The sequence below is a fragment of the Mesoplodon densirostris genome, chromosome 4 (assembly GCF_025265405.1).
Source record: "Mesoplodon densirostris isolate mMesDen1 chromosome 4, mMesDen1 primary haplotype, whole genome shotgun sequence".
In the NCBI taxonomy this organism is placed as follows: domain Eukaryota; kingdom Metazoa; phylum Chordata; class Mammalia; order Artiodactyla; family Ziphiidae; genus Mesoplodon; species Mesoplodon densirostris.
Window position 1 is genome coordinate 101499004 of NC_082664.1, and position 20158 is coordinate 101519161.

A 20158-nucleotide genomic window follows, 5' to 3' on the forward strand; every position below is an offset into this window, starting at 1 on the left:
TTTGCAAAGAAGAGCCGGGTTTATAAATAATGCATTTCCTTTGTCTTGCAGGAATTCTGGAGGCAGAGGTACAATCAGATCAGCTGTGAACAGCTTACATAGCAAATCTAATAGGTTTGTAAATTAGATTTTGTGTTCATTTGTTTTTGCTGTAAGGCAGCTATTAATCTGCTTCTCCTCGTTGCTGGATGGTGCCCTTCTTACTTAGCAAGTAGCAAAGAGATCTGTTTCGTTTCACTTTGGCTTTGCATTTCCCTAATCACTTTTGAGGGGGGAGCTGTCAATAGAAGAGCCCGTGAAATGGCCCAAGGTCTAGAGGCTGCAGAGGTAGAAAATTCAGATGAGTAAGAGTCTCTTTCTGCAAAAGAGCCCACTCACTTGGAGGCACTTCAGCCACCAATGAGCTTATTCATAACTTGAATTTTTGCCGAATAATGGAGACTCTGAAAGGAATCAGGAATTTCACCCAATTTCATTGTGGTAGATGGCTTGTCCAGGAGGTAAAGACGGAAAATAGAGCATTCAGGAACTTTGCTGAGACCTCTTAAAAATATTTAGGAAGTCAATTCAGAAATGTTAACCTTGATTACTGAAGGCACACTCTAAATTCTAAGAGTGTTTCCTCGAATGACAGTCTTTGGCCAGAAGACAGCTTGATACAGGAGTGTGAGCAAACGATTTGCAAGCCAACAGACTCAAGCGTGCCACTGGCTATGGTTGGACCATGTCCAGTCCCCATCCAGAGGATATCTTCCTCTTATATACCTTCTTTCTATAAATGGGGAAACTGAGGCTCAGAGAGATAAAGTGATTTTCCCATAGTCACACAACTTATGAAATCTTTTCACTACACCCTCTGCTCCTGTTCATGAAAACAGCAAAAATTGCAAAGGGTCAGGTCTTTTGTTTCCTTTCATAGGTTCCCTTTAAGCCTGCAGGCTGGAGGAATGCATCCACCTTACTCAAAACCCTTGAATTTTCTGTTCTCTGCAAAAGTTACATATTTTTGAATCCCAGACAAGGAATATCAGCCAGAGGAGTCAGGAATATTGGGAATGGAGGTATGTGGGGAGAAAGTGCACCCCCAAATAAATTCCTTTCTACCTACAGAAAGCAAAATAGAGCATTGGGTTTAGACCTGTTAAAAGGATTTCATCTTTTTTAACTTGGCTGTTCCAAGATAAATGCAGAGGACATAGTTGTTTGGTTTGAATTCTTTAAAGCTCCAGAATTTGGCATCAGAAATCCACTTATCATTCTAGCTGAGAGAATCTGCTGTCAGCCCAGACAAAAGGAACTTGCGATGTGACCCACATGCATCTGTGTGCATCCGGCAGAGGCAGGCTGGCTCCTACACTGCCTTTTGAGATGTAATTGTAACCTAGTTTCATAGAAACCTACTAGCATAGATTTCAAACATCTGAATTCAAGCGGGTCCTGTAGTGCCTGAGTCAGGTGGAAAGATTGTATGCACCCAGAATTATGATTGGCCCCGGGCATTCAGAGCCAGCCAGCAACTTCATCCATCCAGGCACCCCCCAAGGTCAAATCCAAATTCAGATTCAACAAACACTTATTTATTTAGCACCTGCTATGTTAGACCATTGGGGAATATAGAAATGAGTGAGGGAACTCCCCTGTTTACAGTCTAGTGGGAGAGAGAAACAGCACGGATAACTCTGGAACTACACAGACGTTTGAAGTGGCATCTTACAAACGAGGGATAATGAGATAAAGCTACATCCCATTGCCCCAATATGAGTTTTTGTTTCCTCTTTATTAAGTTTGTAAACCATCTTATGATACTTGGTTGTTAATGCAACTGCTCTTCGGAGTTTCACAAAAGTGGCTTGAAGAAGCATTACTATTACGACAGTGACGGCTAGGTTTCACTGGGAGGAAACATCAGGGGCTGGGGGTGGGGAGAAAGATAGTTCATCACCCCCTTCCTATCTCCCAGAATATATGTAGGTAATACCTGAGGGAGAGAGTTGGTGCATTCTAGAAGATAAATAGACTTCCTTCCCTTCTCAGGTAATAACTGCAATTTTGCTCCTCCGAAGAAGTTTACATTCAAGCTTGTGCAAAAACAAAACTATTAGACTTGTCATTGGCTTGCTAATAGATCATGTCTCCCCTCTTCCTCTTTTTTTTCCTCCCCCTTCCAGAGCTGAAGTTGTAATAAATGGCTCCTCATCGCCGGCTGTCGTTGACAGAAGTAATGAAGGCTTTAAGCGCAACATCCAACCAGCCTCAGCCAAGTGGAGACACAACCAAACGCTCTCTCTGAGGATCAGGTAGTGGTAATTACCTCTAGGACAAGAGACAGACTTGGCCTTCTTTGGCACAAGCTGACAAATTGCCGCTCTCCATCATCTAAAGAAGTCAGGGTAGAAATAAAATGTTTACCTCCCGCTGAGGCAGGTTTCATCTCTTAACTGATCAATTGGAAATAAAAACCCCAGGCAAGCCCGGCAGCCCAGCACATGTGTGCGGTGACTCAGGCCGGGGAAGTGACAGGAGCAACTGGCTGAGGTCCTGGGTTTGGAGGGAGTGAGGCTCTTGGGTCAGCAGCACTGAGAGCCTGGGGCGGGGGGGCGGGGATCACAGATGGCTTCTCCCAGAGGGCCCCAAAGCAGCAGTCCTTGCCTGGCATCCATCTCCTTCCAGCGGCGATGGTCCTCCCATTTGTCTTTGGAGAGCTGTCTCCTCCCACAGCCCGTGTGACTTGAGTAGGCAGCCACTCCCTGATGACATGAAGAAAAGCTACAACTGGGCATCAGGTGACCCAGGAGCTGATGGGACACCTAACCACAAAGGGAGAGGTCTGTTTTAGCCAGAGAGCAACACTTGTCCTGATCTTTGCAGAGTGATGTTTCCAGAGCAGTGCAGTCATTGTTGGGTGGCGGGAATGGGGAACTGTAAGGAAGGGATTCCAATGTCAGCACTTTGGCCACTTGACTTTGACAGAGCTGTGATAGATGCAGCAAAGAGTGGTCAGTATAACCCAACCATTCACTTGCAGACATTGTGCTGGGAGCCGGGGGCGCTGACATGAATCAGACATGCTGGCAGGAGTCACAAATGTAACAAAGATAGAGCAGGGCAGTGTGATGTACACATTAGGCAGTGTTGCCTCATATAAATAGGTGGAGATAGGGCTTCCCTGGTGGCGCAGTGGTTGAGAGTCCACCTGCCGATGCAGGGGACACGGGTTCGTGCCCCGGTCCGGGAAGATCCCACATGCCGCGGAGCGGCTGGGCCCGTGAGCCATGGCCGCTGAGCCTGCACGTCCGGAGCCTGTGCTCCGCAACGGGAGAGGCCACAGCAGTGAGAGGCCTGCGTACCACCAAAAAAAAAAAAAAAAAGTTGGAGATAGATCATACTGAGGAGAGTACTCCATTTTGTAAGGGGACTAAGAGGGCTGGCCAGGAAAGACTTGCCAGGAGCAATGGGTTTTGAAGGAAAATTAGGAGTTTTCCAGGCATGCCAAGCTGCTGCCTGAAGTCTGGTGTTTGTGCTGTGTTGCTGGAGCACCCATCAGGAGGAGGGAATGGGGGTGATGAGGTCAGTGCAGTAACCAGGACTAGACGGGAAAGCCTTGACTATCACAGCCCACCTTCCCAGCCCATCATCATGGAGAGGAAGCTGAGAACAGGGGTCTGGGGCATGGCGGTCAGCCTTGACCATAGCCACCAAGAGTGTCACCATACAGAGCAGGGAGCTTCCCCCTTCAGGTGGGCTCACTATCAGAATGCCCCTACCCCCGGGTTCTTGAGGCTTGGATTTGGGGCCTGAGGAAGTGTGGGGAGTAGAGAGGTGTGAGATTGGAGCCCTAGCAGCTGAGAAAGCATCTGAAGGAGCTGACTCCTGTCACCACCATTCTGCCTCCCCTCATTCAAGGCCTCTTCGGAGGGCCCCTGGCTGGGCCCTCGGCCTTCATCTTACACCCCAACAGCTGCCAACCTGCGTTACTCACCCCTGGTCAGCAGCCCTCGTGAAGCACGAGTCCTCGGACTGCTGTAACAAATTTCCACCAACTCAGTAGCTTCACACAAGAGAAATGTATTCCCCTATAGTTCTGGGGGCCAGAATTCTGAGCGCTCCCTCTGAAGGCCCCAGGGGAGAAACTGTCCTTGCCCCTTCCAGCTTCTGCTGGCTTCAGGCATTCCCTGCCGTGTAGCCATGTCACTCCAGTCTCTGCCTTGTCTTCACGTGGCCTTTCGCTCTGTGTCTGTGTATCCCCTCTCCTATCTCTGATAAGGACACTTGTCATTGGATTTAGGGCCCATCAGGATGATCTCGAGATCCCTAATTTAACTACATTTGCAAAGATGCTGTTTCCAAATAAAGCACCTCACAGGTTCCAGGGTTAGGAGGTGAACATATATTTGGGAGGCCACTATTCACCCCACTACACCACCTGTGAGTGAAATCCTCCTGCCAGCACAAGCCCACCTCAATCTCCACTCACTCTTTCTCCCACCACTGGGTAGAGAAAAGGTTTCCCCCTTTCGGAGGAGACCGGACTGTGGCCGCCATGGGGATCCTGCAAACACACAGCTATCTTGACAGGAACAATGTGCCTTCACCCAGGGGAGAAAAGGATTTCCTTCATCTTCCTTCAATTAGTCACCAACATTATTCATAATAAAGATTCTGTGAGTGATTTGGAATGATGTTTAATAATTAGTAGTAATTTCTCATAATTAGTTAGAAATTAACCCATCCACAGAGGAGTTTATCTATGGGATTTCTGGGGGCTCTCTTTGCTTTTAAATACTCTGGGGGTAAGTAATTGCAAAGGTTTCAGCAATTTCCAGACCATATTAGTTTGTAAAGTTGTGTAATCCTGGGTAAAGCACTATAAATAAAAACGATGTTTTCTGTTGTATCTCTGTTTTCCATCAAGAGATACAAATTATTCATCAAGAGTGGTTTCCCCTGCATGAAAGCACGAGATCAAGATTATTAATAAGGCAAGACCAGTGGAACAGGAGCATTGTGCCCTGTCAAGCATTCTAGGTGCCCCTTGGTGACGCCAGAGGCTCCCAAACCTGGACCCACCTTAGAGTCCCCTGCGGAGCCTTTGAAATGCTGAGACCTGGGCCACACTCAGAATCAGGATTTCTCAGGCATCAGCCTGGAGCTTCTAAATTCTTTGTAGTTCCCCAAATAATTGAATGTGCATCCTGCTGGGATACACCACAGGTTGTGACCATCTCAGATCACACAGGCTCTCAGGGATCAGTGTTACCATCTGTGCAATGGTACAGCCACCTTGCAAATCCTCACATTTGCAAAGCGTGTGAAGGTCCTGTTCCTCTGGGGCTTGGTGGAAAAGAACAGCAGCATTGTGTCTGTTCTAGATGGGGGCTCACTAGCTGCAGGAAATGAAATTAATTCCAGGTGATCTGGGTACCAGATTTCCTTCTCCGGATGACTTGAATCATTTCTAAAAACCTTTGGGGCAGTTTACACAGTTTTTAAAGTGAAACCTCCAGTTAGGATCCTCACCTTCCTGGGGGCAGGAATAAAACTCCCCCGGTGATTCTGAGAGGATTCCTATCCCTTTTCTGACCACATCCCATCCCATCTATGTGCTTTGCTAGATGATTCTGGAGCTTTCCCCCTAAATCAAAGTCATGCTGAAGCCTAGAGAGCTGTCTTTTTTTTTTTTTTTTTTCTTTTTGCGGTATGCGGGCCTCTCACTGTTGTGGCCTCTCCCGTTGCGGAGCACAGGCTCCGGATGCGCAGGCCCAGCGGCCATGGCTCACGGGCCCAGCCGCTCCGCGGCATATGGGATCCTCCCAGACCGGGGCACGAACCCGCATCCCCTGCATCGGCAGGCGGACTCTTAACCACTGCGCCACCAGGGAGGCCCGAGAGCTGTCTTTTGATCACCTTTGTTCTGAAACAAAACAAAGCAACGCTGCTCTGTGGGACCAGAGAGGTATCAATATTTACAAACTCCAAACAAGACAGCAGTGAAGTGGGCCAGGGAGCACACAGCACAGAAAGGACCAGTGCACGGACGGCAGGCCATGTTCGCAGTCCTGCAAACGGCGAGTGGTTGACACACCTCACAGTGTCCACACACCCACTAGCCCCCTGGGAGGCCCCTGTGCCCAGAGAAGGCTTCCAGGGAAGAAAATAGGCCACTGAGGAATGAGGGACACCTGTCATTCCGGTTTCCAGGTCCTAATTCGGGACTGCCTGTCAGATGGTGGCCCTGAATCCCACTCAGAGAGGGGAGTATGAGACAGGATGACCATGGTCTGGGTTTGCCCCAGACTCAGGTGCAGTTTGTCCCTGGGGTACAAGGCTTTCAGTCTAAGACCACGCTTTCCTAGGCAAACCAGGGTGGCAGGTCACCCTTCCTTCCAGGGCCCTTCATGATGAGCTCACATTCAGTCCTGATGAAGTCATTTCCCAGGGCAGGTATCCTGTCTCCTAGAAGGAGGACCAGATCGGCCTCTGGGCCATGTTGCCAGTCTCTGCCCAGAGCCAGAGATTGGAGATTCTCCAGTCAAACACATAGACGGGATGAGATGTGGTCAGAAAAAGGATAGAAATCCTCTCAGAATTACAGGGAAGTTTTATTCCTGCCCCTAGGAAGGTGAGGATCCTAACTGGAGATTTTACTTTAAAAACTGTGTAACCAGAGATTCTCAGAGGGCCTCTGACCTCTAGCTGCCCCTGTGTGCTGGGCTGCATCAGCCCTGCAGGGTGACCAAGGAGAGGAAAAGCCAGGTTGGCAAAGGGCAGGTAGCAACAGGAGACTTTTTCCTCATGTGTGTTTGGTTTTCGTAGGAAGCAAATCTTAAAGTTCTTGGATGCTGAAAAGGACATTTCTGTCCTCAAGGGGACCCTGAAACCCGGAGATATTATTCATTACATCTTCGACCGAGACAGCACAATGAACGTGTCCCAGAACCTCTATGAGCTCCTCCCCAGAACCTCTCCGCTGAAGAACAAGCACTTCGGGACGTGTGCCATCGTGGGCAACTCCGGGGTCTTGCTGAACAGCGGCTGCGGGCAGGAGATTGACACACACAGCTTTGTCATCAGGTAACCGCGGTAGATGTCCTGGACACAAAGTGACAGGCATATTTAAGTTGAGCATTGCCCGTTGTCCCAAAAGGATCAAACAAGATTAGTTGGGTGAGTCCCCTTCCTCAACCTTGACTGTCCATTAGAATTTCTCGGTAGCCTTGGAAAGTTCCAACATCCAGACTGCAACCGAGACCAATTAAATCCGTCAGAGGGGTGGGGGCATGTAGCCCAGGGAGCCTGAGGGCTTCTGGTGTACAGCCAAGATTTTTTTTTAAAACATCTTTATTGGAGTATAATTGCTTTACAATGTTGTGTTAGTTTCTGCTGTATAACAAAGTGAATCAGCTATACATATACATATGCCTTCATATCTCCTCCCTGTTGCGTCTCCCTCCTACCCTCACTGTCCCACCCCTCTAGGTGGTCACAAAGCACCGAGATGATCTCCCTGTGCTATGCGGCTGCTTCCCACTAGCTATCTATTTTACATTTGGTAGTGTATATATGTCCATGCCACTCTCTCACTTCGTGCCAGCTTACCCTTCCCCCTCCCCGTGTCCTCAAGTCCATTCTCTACGTCTGCGTCTTTATTCCTGTCCTGCCCCTAGATTCTTCAGAACCATTTTTTTTTTACATTCCGTATATATGTGTTAGCATACAGTATTTGTTTTTCTCTTTCTGGCATACTTCACTCTGTATGACAGTCTCTAGGTCCATCCACCTCACTACAAATAGCTCAATTTCCTTTCCTTTTATGGCTGAGTAACATTCTATTGTATATATGTGCCACATCTTCATTATCCATTCCTCTGTCGTTGGACACTTGGGCTGCTTCCATCTATTGTAAATAGAGCTGCAATGAACATTGTGGTACATGACTCTTTTTGAATTATGGTTTTCTCAGGGTATATGCCTAGTAGTGGGATTGCTGGGTCATATGGTAATTCTATTTTTAGTTTTTTAAGGAACCTCCATACCGTTCTCCATAGTGACTGTATCAATTTACATTCCCACCAACAGTGCAAGAGGGTTCCCTTTTCTCCACACCCTCTCCAGCTTTTATTGTTTGTAGATTTTTTGATGATGGCCATTCTGACAAGTGTGAGGTGATACCTCATTGTAGTTTTGATTTGCATTTCTCTAATGATTAGTGATATTGAGCATTCTTTCATGTGTTTGTTGGCAGTCTGTATATCTTCTTTGGAGAAATGTCTATTTAGTTCTGCCCATTTTTGGATTGGGTTGTTTGTTTTTTTGGTATTGAGCTGCATGAGCTGCTTGTATATTTTGGAGATAAATCCTTCGTCAGTTGCTTCATTTGCAAATATTTTCTCCCATTCTGAGGGTTGTCTTTTCATCTTGTTTATGGTTTCCTTTGCTGTGCAAAAGCGTTTAAGTTTCATTAGGTCCCATTTGTTTATTTTTGTTTTTATTTCCATTTCCCTAGGACGTGAGTCAAAAAGGATCTTGTACAGCCAAGATTGAGAACCGTTGGTCTAGAACAGAGGCAGGCAGACTATGGCCCATAACCTGTTTTTATCAATAAAGTTTTACTGAAACACAGCCATGCCCATTCATTCTCATATCCTCAGTGGCTGCTTTCTCACTGTGATGTAGAGTTGAATTAGTTGTACAGAGTTGAAGAATTGCAACAGAGAGAGCGTATAGCCCACAAGCCTAAAATACTTATTATCTGGCCCTTTGGAGAAAAAGTTTGCTGACCCCTGGATAGAGCCCAGTACAAAAGGTTGGTTTAAAAAGTCTCCTGGGCTGGCCAGTTGTTGGCCCAAGTTTGGAAAACTCTTTTAAGTTGTACTCTACTAGTACCTTTATTCTCCTGTAGACAAAATCTGGGAAGTGAAGGGGCGACAGAGAGACTTGTATTTGTACTTGACCATCATTCTCTCCAAAGAGAGAATGAGCTCTCATTCTCATTTCTCATTTTCCAGTCGCCTGGGGACACATTTGGACACAGTTACTCACGGCCCTGATACCTGACCCCCAACCCAACTCAAAAACAAGGCCTTGCTGTCCCCTGGTCAAAAGTAGGGCACACAGAGCCTCAAGTTTCATCCTAAACAGCACCCCAGCACTGGCAGAACCTCATCTCACGTTTCTACCGGGACTCTCTTGATGCAAAGAGAGCCTTGTCCTGGGCTTTGGGAAGCGGCCTTATCACAGAGCTCCCTGGACCTCAGGACATGGGATTAGATGGGGTGCTGACTCCTGCATCCACTGTGATGCACGAGCTGCTGCAGCCCAGCAGCCACGCTTGTTTTAGTTTGTTGTCCTTTGCCAGGTTCTGTCTGTGCCTGGCATACCCAGTGGTTCAGTCCTGTTTCTCCAAGCTCTCCAGTCGAAAAATTGGGGAGGGCGAGGAGAGGGGAGAGGAGAAGGGAAGTGGCAGGTTTATCTGATTAGAAGCCAGAGAAGGGGTGAGGGTAGTTGGGGAGGGCGTTAAAGGTATGGTCAGAGGGCAAAAGCTGACCCTGGCAGGGTCTGATCACCTCCTAGGGAGCCTGGCAGCATTGAAGGCGGCCTTCCTGACCTGGTTTCCATATTGAGTTTTCAGTTTTCCACCCAGCCCGGCCCCAGGATTTCCAGAGGCCACAGCGGGTTCTAACCAACAGTTTTTTGTTTTGCTTTGTTTTGTTTTTTTGACACTTGCACAGCAAGATGAGTGGTATGATAGCTGGAGTCCAGTCTTGGCTCTGCTACCCATTTGTCACGTGACTCGGAGTGTGTCACTCCCCTTTCTGGGCCTCAGTTTCATCATCTGTAACCTGGGTGGTGGGGCTGATAGTCTCTGAAGTCCTTCCGTTAGGCTCTAGCCCAGTGTCTCCAGACATAACCAGCGTATGAATCACCTGAGCTTATCAAGATGCAGAGTCATCAGGTCTGGGATGGGGCCCGACACTCTGCATTTCTAATACCCTTATGCCACTGAGTGGACGGCACATTGAGAGGCATGGCCACAGCATGCTCTCCCCCTCCCAGGACTCACATCCGCAACGGTCCACACGCACTTGGAAAAGACGGACCTGAAACACCACAGCGAGAGCCACTTAGAACAATGTGTAGCTGTACTTTGACCTTTATTCTATGGCTCTCACAGATCTGCCTGTCTGTGGGGCCGACTTGTGTGGTTTTTCAGGACAAAAGTCACATGGTGCCACTGTGTACAGACCCCCACTGGCTGCCAGGTGGCAGCATCCCTGACACACAGACCCTCTGCTATCTCACCTTGTTTGCCTCTCTCACCCCATCTCCTCCACACAATATGCCCCCATCAGAGCAAATCACCTGCCTTCCCCTAAATGCCCACACTGCTTCATACCCCTAGGCCCCTGTGATATATTTATTGGGCCTAAAATGCCATAGCATGATGTTTCCTAAACTGCCAATTCCTCAGCTCACCTGCTGAATCTGGACCTCCAGGTGAGGGACCGGGGGATTCTGTATTTTTTTTTTTTTTTTTTTTTTTTTTTGTGGTACGCGGGCCTTTCACTGTTGTGGCCTCTCCCGTTGCAGAGCACAGGCTCCGGACGCGCAGGCTCAGCGGCCATGGCTCACGGGCCCAGCAGCTCTGCGACACGTGGGATCTTCCTGAACCCGTGTCCCCTGCATCGGCAGGCAGACTCTCAACCACTGTGCCACCAGGGAAGCCCAGGATTCTGTATTTTTAACCACTGCCTGAGGTGATTCTTCTGCTCTTGCAAGCTGGAGAAACACTCTCCTGAGGTGCCTTATCCACGAATGGGCTTCTGCTCTGCCATCCTTCCAGACTTTCCGTGATGGTCACCACCTCAGGAAGCCCACCCGATGCTCCTCCTCCCCGTGAGGTTGATGATAACAGTGAACATGAACTGAGCTCTCACTGTGGTCCAGCAGCGTTCTAAGTACTGGGTGTCTAGGGACTGCCTTAATCCCTGGTAGGGGATGATGTTGTGATCTCTGTCATAGCTTAAAAAAAAACTGTTGTGGCTGTTCCTTAACCAGGAGGAAGCTCTCAGAAAGCACAGAGAGGTTGATCAGTTTGCCTAGAATCACACAGGTAGAAAATATCAGAGCTGGGCTTCCCTGGTGGTGCAGTGGTTGAGAGTCCACCTGCCAATGCAGGGGACACGGGTTCGTGCCCCAGTCCAGGAAGATCCCACATGCCGCAGAGCGGCTGGGCCCGTGAACCAAGGCTGCTGAGCCTGCGCGTCCGGAGCCTGTGCTCCGCAACGGGGGAGGCCACAACAGTGAGAGGCCCGCGTACCGCAAAAAAAAAAAAAAAAGAAAGAAAATATCAGAGTTGAATTCTGAACCCAGGAGTGTGTCTTCAGAGCCCTCACTCTGTCACCTAATGTGACCGGGTCACACCTGCCTATAGCATGCTCATCTTGTGGGCTGAGGGCTGACTTACTGGCAGGCATTGTCCAACCCCGGGGCCCAGCAAGGTTCTATGTATGTGCTAAGGGCCCAGTAAATATGTGTGTCAGGAGAAGAAGGAACAGGGATGACAGGAGGGCCTGGTGAATTCAGGAAGCTGCCCTGGGTCTTTGTTTGGGGATGAGGAGGACGTGAGGAGAGATAAAGGATGGGTAAAGTTAAGTATAAGCAGCAGTGCCTCGGCTTCCCCAAAAGGACCATCGCTGCCTTTTTCTCCGGCAGATGCAACCTGGCCCCGGTGCAGGAGTACGCCCGGGATGTGGGGCTCAAGACAGACCTGGTGACCATGAACCCCTCTGTCATCCAGCGGGCCTTCGAGGACTTGGTCAACGCCACGTGGCGGGAGAAGCTGCTGCAGCGGCTGCACAGCCTCAACGGCAGCATCCTGTGGATCCCCGCCTTCATGGCCAGGGGCGGCAAGGAGCGGGTCGAGTGGGTCAACGAGCTCATCCTGAAGCACCGCGTCAACGTGCGTACTGCATACCCCTCTCTGCGCCTGCTACACGCCGTCCGCGGGTGAGCAGTCACGGGGTGTGGGGGGTGCTTCAGAGGCAGTTTTCCTTTCCCAGGTGCATTTGCAGCCCAGCTCCACCACTCATTCGTTATCTGACCTCTGCAAGTCACCTGGCCTTTCTGAGCCTCCCTTCCTGGAGAAGTAGGCTGGCAAATGTGTGGCATGTGGCGTGCCAGTTCTGAGCAATCTGTTGCCAGAGAGCTGTGTGGAGAATGATCCTCGGACAGCCACTGGGTGGAGGAGAAACCATAGAGGGGCAAAAAGGAAAGCAGGAATATCTGTTGGGAAGCCATTGCAAGAGTCCAGGTTGGGAATCACTGTGGCTTAGACTGGGACAGTGGTAGTAGATATGCAACACTTTGGTCAGATTTGCTAGAACATTTAGAGTAGAGGCAGCAGGATTTGCTAATGGATTCTATTTAAGGACCTCAAGGGGTGAGAGAAAGAGAGAAATCCAGGATGACTTTCAGGGTTAGAGTTGGAGCAGATGCGTGGACAGTGGTGACATTCTCTGTGATGGGAGAGTCTGGAAGAAGTCTGTGTGTGTTTGGGCATGTTGAGGAAGAGAGCTCTTTCTTGGGCATATTAAGTGTGAGATACCTGTTACAAATATATCTCATGACTCTCCTGACTGCCAGCTTGGCCCTGCATCCAGTGGTCCATCCAACCACCTGGCAGTTCACAGTCCTGCTCTGGTGACATAAGACAATTTCTGGGGGACATTGGAATGATCTTCACTGGGGCCTTAGCCTAACTCGGTGTGACCCTAGGAAGTCCTTTGAGCCACCCAGAAAGAACTCTTGCTGTCTTCATAAAGGTGACCCCCGACCTGAGACACCCAAGCCTGTGACCAGCACTGGTCTAATTAGGATGGGTATCAATACAGAAACCCATTGCCCTCAAGAAACACCTAGAGAGACATTCAATGAGAGGCAGCCACATTCATGGCTGATGGAGAAGAGTGACACCTGTATGGACCCAGGCTCGCTAGGGCTGCATTCTTTATCCTGGAGGTTGACCTGTCAAGCCTCCCTTTAGCACCCACTTCACCCCCTCACGGAGCGGGGCTGCTGCAGCAACCCCCATCTCATGGATTTAGGCTCCATGCCTTTAACATTGTTCCCTCCTGGAAGGAGGAAAGTCTTTATGTGGTTTTGAGGTCAGAGGATATGAGGGAAAGAGACAAAGTGCCCTTTGGTAAAGAGAAAAAAAGTCCCTTGGCTAGGGAATGGGCAACCACCTGGAAGAAACTATGCAGCCAGAACTATTTCCAGCTATAATTGACTCACTTTCACCTGTCAAAATAGCATTAAGCACCAGTAATAAGCCCTTTAAACAAACAGGCTGTTAATCCTGAGATTGCAATATCTTCCTTTGCAGGAACTCCTGGGAGGAAATACTGCAGGAGAGACGGATGGGAAAGGGTTCTCCTTTTAGCAAGGGGAGGGGGCAGGAATGAGGGCTTCAGGGGCCTTGGGATGGATTTCTGACAATGGCCCCCTCCCTCTGTGCGGACACTGGGCCCTGTAGGGTTTGGGTCCAGTAGGGCATCACTGAGAAGGTGGGCAATGTCTGTATTGAGAGGAAGGGCTTGCCTCTGTTCCCACCAGGTGGGAACTTACCTGGTGTTTACTGCAAGAGAAAGAATGAGCTGGTGAGGGATGCAGAACAAAGGTATTTGAGAAAACAGCAAGGGGTCATAGAGAAGAAGGCTGAGGAGGAGTCTGGCTAAGAGGCAATCTGGCCTAACATCAAGAACATGAGCTTTGGAGGTAGGGACACCTGGGTTCACATCCCAGCCCCGTTACTCCCTTGGTTGTATAACATCCTTGACCAGGTGGCTTGTCTCCTGTGCCCTGCTTTCTGTATTTATATTGGGGAGCAATACCTACGACAGAATGTGTGTCCTGTGCCAACACAGGGGAGACAGACAATCAGTCATAGCTACTGTGATCATGGCAGCTGCCACCAACCACCAACCAGGAGATTAGACTTGTACTGTAGACTCAAGAGGTAGAAGTAGGACCAGAGGGTGAAATCACTGGGAGGGAAATTTATTTAGCCTCCATTTAATAAAGGAGTCTATAGAACAATAGACTAAGTCAAATTCACCTGTCAGGAGTTCTTTACCTCAAAGTTCCAATATGGGTTGTAGTTTGCAGAATAATCTTATTTCCTTATTAAAAATCTGTTGTCCAATAAATACCCCATTTATGGGGTGGGACAGGATAAACACTTTTTTATTGTGGTAAAATATACACCACATAAAATTGACCATTTTAACCATTTCCAACTGTACAGTTCAGTAGTGTTAAGTATTTTCACATTGTTGTGAAACAGATCTCCAGAACTTTTTCTTCATGCAAATCCAAAACTCTGTACTGATTAAACACAAGTCCCCTTTTCCTCATATATCCAACCCCTGGTAACCACCATTCTACTTCTGTTTCTATGATTTTAGCTACTTTAGATACCTCATATAAGTAAAGTAATATAGTATTTGCTTCTTTGTGACTGGCTTATTTCACTTAATGTAATGTCCTCAAGTTTCATCCATGTTGTAGCATGTGTCAGAATTTCCTTCCTTTTGAAGGCTGAATAATATACTATTGTATGTATATGCCATGTTTTGTTTATCCATTCATCCATCAATGGACATTTGGGTTGCTTTTACCTCTTGGCTCTTGTGAATAGTGCTGCTATGAACATGGGTCTGTGAATGGCTCTTGAGACCCTGCTTTCAATTCTTTTGGATATACACTCAGAAATGGAATTGTTGGATCATACCATAGTTCTATTTTTAATTTTTTAAGGAGCCTCCATACTGTTTTCCATAGTGGCAGCACCATTTTACAATCTACCAACAGTGACAAGAGTTCCAGTTTCTCTACATTCATCCAACACTCGTTATTCAATTTATCCACATCTTGGCCAACACTCATTATTTTGGTTTTTTGATAGTATAGCCCATTGAAACCATTTTAAAGTGTACAATTCACTTAGAAGAAATTCACTCTTATAGGAAAACATAGGGAATCTCCTCATGACCTTGGATTTGGCAATGGTTTGTTAAGTATGACACCAAAAACACAGGTAACAACAACAGCAACAAACAACAAAATAGATAAAAATGGACTTCATCAAAATTAAAACTCTTTGTGTGCCAAAAAGACCATATATCAAGAGAGTTAAAAAGTTACCTATAGAACAGGAGAAAATATTTGCAAGTCATATTATCTAATAAGGGCTTAATATCCAGAATATATAGAGACCTCCTATAACTCAACAACAACAAAAAAAATCAAACAACCCAATTCAACAGTGGCCAAAGGACTTGAATAGATATTTCTCCAAAGTAGATATACAAGTGGCCAATAAACACATGAAAAGGTGCTCAACATCACTAATCACTAGGGAAATATAAGACAAAACAACAATGCGTTACAACTTCACACCCACTAGAATGGCTATTATCAAAACAGTGGAAAATAACAAGTGTGAGGAAATTAGAATACTTGTGCTTGTTGATCAGAATGTCAAGTGGGAATTGACTTTGAGCACCCTAGTGTCTTCATTTTACAAATGAGGACCTTGATGACCAGACAAGTTGGGTGAAGTTCTTTGAGGTCACCCAGCCAGTAAGAGTCACAACCATGAACTTAACCACATTGTCTCGCTTTAATGCAATGCACCAGATGCAGCAGAAGTTCACACCCACCCAGTTCTGGATTTGGGGGTGCTATTAGCTCAGGGGGCTGGGAGCTGCTGCACTGAAGACGTGGTGTTAGGAGACCTCAGTGGATAGCAGCGTGTCAAGACTCCACCTGCACAGCACCGTTATCGCAAGCACAGGGCAGCTTCCCCACCAAGCAGAACAAGCGGCAAGGTCAGGATACCTCAGAACAGGCTTATAAGATAGATACTATTTCCATCCCCATTTTACTCATAAGGAAACAGGCTCAGGAATGTGAAGAGGATTGCCCAAGATCACTCAGATGGGAAGAGGGGGATTAGAATCAACATGTAGAGGCTTCAAAGTCTCTGCTTTTCCCACTGCCACACGCCTTCCCATATCCTTGACACATAGACTGACCACTGTCTGTTGACCATTGATGCCCCAAAGACACTAATTGATTAGATTAATGTTGACTTCATAGAGATCTTTAAAAACAGGCCACCAGCATCCTGTCCTGCCAACTGTCCCCATTTTTACCAGTGACTTACTTGAAGGCATCAATTGTCTGCTTAGAAAATTCACAGGTGATGTGACTTTTGGGGAATTCCCAATACTGGGGGCCTCAGAGTTGAATCCAAATTTCTCTTGACAGGCTGAAACAACGAGCCAATCTAAGAGGAAGAAATTTCATATGAATGAATGCAAGATTCTGTACTTGGGTTCCAAACAGTTGTACAGGTAAAGAGGGATAAACAGTACCAACCATCAGCAGATGTGTGGTTGCTCAAAGGGATAATGTGATCTTAGCATTACACATCCACAGCAATGGATGGATGGGTAACATCTTTGAGAGTCAGGGAGGTCAGCGATGGCCTTGTTGGAGAATAACATTCAGTTTTGGGTACTAGGCTGGAGAGGGGCCACAGTGACAAAGAAATTCAAAAGTTGAAAGGATTTGGGAAGAGAAGTCTCCAAGGAGTATGAGAGCAATCTTTCTTATTCAGCAAATACTTACAGGCACCTCAAGGGTTCCAGGCCTGTGCTGAGGGAACATAGAAATCAATAAATCAAGGCTCCTGCCCTTGAAGGGCTCACAGATTTGGACTGTGAGTCTCCAGGTGTGAACTAGGGTCGGGAAAGGATCTAGAGTAAGTCTGATTTCCTCTGGACACTGGGAAGAACATTCCAACAAATAAAGATCATCTGAAATGAGCATAGTTGCCCCTTAGGAACGGATGAATTCTGCATTCTTGGAGATGTCCAGACAGCAAGGGATGCCCCTTACTGGGCTGTGGAGAGGGAAATATGTATTATACAGTTAGGGTGTTAGTTTGCTAGGGCTGCTGTAACAAAGTACCACAGGCTGGGTGGCCTAAAGAACAGAAATGAATTGCCCTACACTTCTGGAGGCTAGAAATCCTTCTGGGGCCTCTGAGGGAAGAATCTCTTCCAGGTCTCTCTCTTTGACTTGTAGATGGCCATCTTCATCATTCTCCCTGTGTGCCTGTCTGTCTCCAGATTTAAGGACATCAGTTATATTGGATTAGAACTCACTCTAGTAGCCTCATTTTAACTTGGTTGTCTCTGTAAAGACCCTTATCTCCAAAGGTCACATTCTGAAGTACTGGAAGTTATGACTTCAACATATGAGTTTCGGGGGGATGCAATTCAACCTTTAACAGTTGGGCTAGATAGTACCCGCCCCCCACCATAGAGAGCCTTTGATTCAACACACCTGTGCTAGGAGAATCTCTACCCACCATGTACTCTCAAGATTCCTGCCATCTGTGGCCGTTATCGGTCCTGGATATTGCAGGGAAGTGGGCATCGTGGGGCAGAGACACTGAGCAGAAGGCCTGCCCTTCGACACTCACTGCCCCTGACCCAACCTGGCTTCCAGGAGCTTCTGGCTCTGCCGGCCCTCAGGGTGGCACAGTGCCCTGGCTGGCTGTTGGCAAGGGGCGTGAGCAATGGAGGGGAAGGACACCCAGGCAACTGAATTTGGCTGCAGGAAGTGGGAAGCTCTGATCAGCAGCTGGTAGTGAATAGCTCTAATTCAGTTACCACAATGGGGAAGGCTGGGACCTACAGAGAGGGCTGCCCTCGGGCAGGAAAGCAGCTCGCTGGCTGGCCTGTGTAGCCAGCCGCCCGCCCACAAGCCTAGGGCACAGAAGGCTGGTGAATTCATGCTTAATTAGGCATCAGGAGTGCTGAGCCTAGGCCCTCGGAAGGCACTGATCCAGCGGGCACCACTGCCAGGGCTGGAGCAGCGGCTCAGCAAAGTAGGCCTTGCTGCCTGTCAGAGGGGAGCAGAACCCGAGGCTGGAGGGCAGGCGCAGGGGGTGAGAGGAAGCAGGGTGCAGGGCGGCAGGGGAGAGACCAGCTAAGGCTGGAGGGGACCCCTCCCAGACATGCCTATCAGAGTCCGCAGAGCACATCTCCAGGGCTGGTCACAGGAGTTGAGGCCCAGTCTCCTCCAGTGGACACGGAGTGTGGAAGTGCATTGCCTGGTGGTGTTACCTAAATAAAGGGAGGAAGGTCTGGGGTGTTAAAGCACAGATGGCATTGGTCATTTTTAATGGATTGTCTCCATTTTTTTTTTAAATAGCAATGGACATAGTCAAAAGAAAAAGCCAAATAGTATGGAAGGATTTCAAGTGAAAAGTGAACCCTTCTCCACAGAAACAGCCTATTAAACTGGTTTTTCTATATGTATCCTTCCAGAAACATCCACTTTCACACCTAAGGGAGCATGTTTTAAGTACTGCACTTTGCTAAATTCTGGAAATTATTCCATATCGACATGCAGCACCTCATTCTCCTTCACAGCTGCCTTACACTCCACCATGTCTGGACCATAATTTCTGTTAGCAAAAGGCATCAGTGGGCATCACAAGCTTTTCCAGTCTGCTGCTATGATCAGTATTACAGCAATTGTCCTGGACTGGCATCTACACACATATGTATATGTGTAGTCTTGCTTTTTAGATGTGCCATTGCTAAAAAAGGGAGATGGATATATGCTATATGCATTGTTAGTTTTCATAGAGATTGCCAAATTGCCCACCACAGAGGTATATACCAATTTACACTCCCACCTATGATTATTGAAAATACCTGTTTTCCCATAACCTCCCCAACATGATGTGTTATCAACAACTATTATCTCTGCCAATCTGGTGAAAAATGGCATCTCGTTGTGTGAAATTGAATTCCTTTAATTATGAATGAGGTTAAATATAACTTTTTTTTCTATTTGTAGTGGCCTCAGTTTAGATTCCAGAATCTAGCCAGAAGGTTTAAACCCCCAAGAAATGGTCTTGCTGGGTCCCTACAGGGCTTCTAGTGACAGAAGAGATACCTGTGCGGGAGCAGCAGTCTCTAGACTCCCTGGGGCCACCCCCACGTGTAGCAAGGAGGAACGCCTTAAGTAACCGGCATCATGGTTTTTCCTTCTTTCTTTTGGCAACATACTGTCTAGGATGCTGTTAGCCCACCTTTCACATGTGAGAACCCAGTGGCTGCCTAGAAGGGTTTAGGGTAAGGCCAGGCTCCTTCCACCTCTCCTGCCAGTGCCCCCGAAGGGAGACATTAACCCCTACTTGCTAATCTTTACTCACTGCTTCATTAAACAAAGATCTGTGAAGCACCCACTCTGTGGGTGAGCTGTGCTTGGATCTGGGGTTACATGGAAGCAAGAAGTCAACCCACTTGCTCATAGAAGTTTAAATTGTAGGGGAGGAGGAAGACAAGTAAACAAATCGTTATAGCATAGCATGATCAGTGCTAGGATAGGAAAAGAACAACATACAGGACACAAAACCATCCAGGCAGGTCCTAGAAGGCTTCCTTCAGGGAAGCTGAGAAGGAGTTGCCAGCCAGGAGAAGTAGGAGGTGGTGGTGTCCTGGAAGAAACCAGAAGTTCCTGGTGGCAGTGTGGCTGTGCATGCCAGGTGGTGGGAGGGATTTCAGGCCCAAATCTCAAGGGCTTCACAAGTTGGGCTGAGGCTGCTGGATGTTATCCTGTGGACCCCAGGAGTCATGGGGGAGCTTTTGGTGGCATGGTAATACTTAAGGCTAGCCTGGCTTACTTGAGTGAGAATACTGGCTTGGGTAAGCATGGAGGGCTGGGGACCAGGAATCAGCCTCAAGCATCCCCAGGGCTTAACCAGCTCTGCATACCAGCCCCAAATTCTGAAACAAACCCCCCAATCTCCACTTCCACAAAGTTGGGAAGCTACATCCTGAGATGCCCCCCCAAGACACCAGAGCTCTAAGGTGTTCCCAAGGAAAGACAGCAATGGGCTTTGAGGCCCCTGGACCAGAGACCGGGCTGGTGATGTAGATGACGAGAGAACAGGAGTCTGAGAGCCCTGTTTCTGGCTTTGCTGATGATCCTGTGCAAAGCATCACCAAGTATCCCTCAATGACCTCCTGTGAGGCATTCCTGTTCCACAAGGACGATATGAGCTATATCC

General features: G+C 47.8%; 1 protein-coding gene across 2 annotated transcripts in view; it reads left to right on the top strand.

The window, feature by feature from the left end:
* Positions 1-20158, top strand: part of ST8SIA2 (ST8 alpha-N-acetyl-neuraminide alpha-2,8-sialyltransferase 2) — a 60336-nt gene that overhangs the window by 34609 nt on the left and 5569 nt on the right. Inside the window, exons 2-5 of one of the 2 annotated variants that reach the window (XM_060095087.1) lie at positions 52-114; positions 2169-2297; positions 6814-7071; positions 11713-12006. In XM_060095087.1, coding sequence (XP_059951070.1) covers positions 52-114; positions 2169-2297; positions 6814-7071; positions 11713-12006 — 744 coding nt within the window. The remainder of the gene's footprint in view (positions 1-51; positions 115-2168; positions 2298-6813; positions 7072-11712; positions 12007-20158) is intronic. The other variant, XM_060095088.1, reaches the window with a different exon arrangement.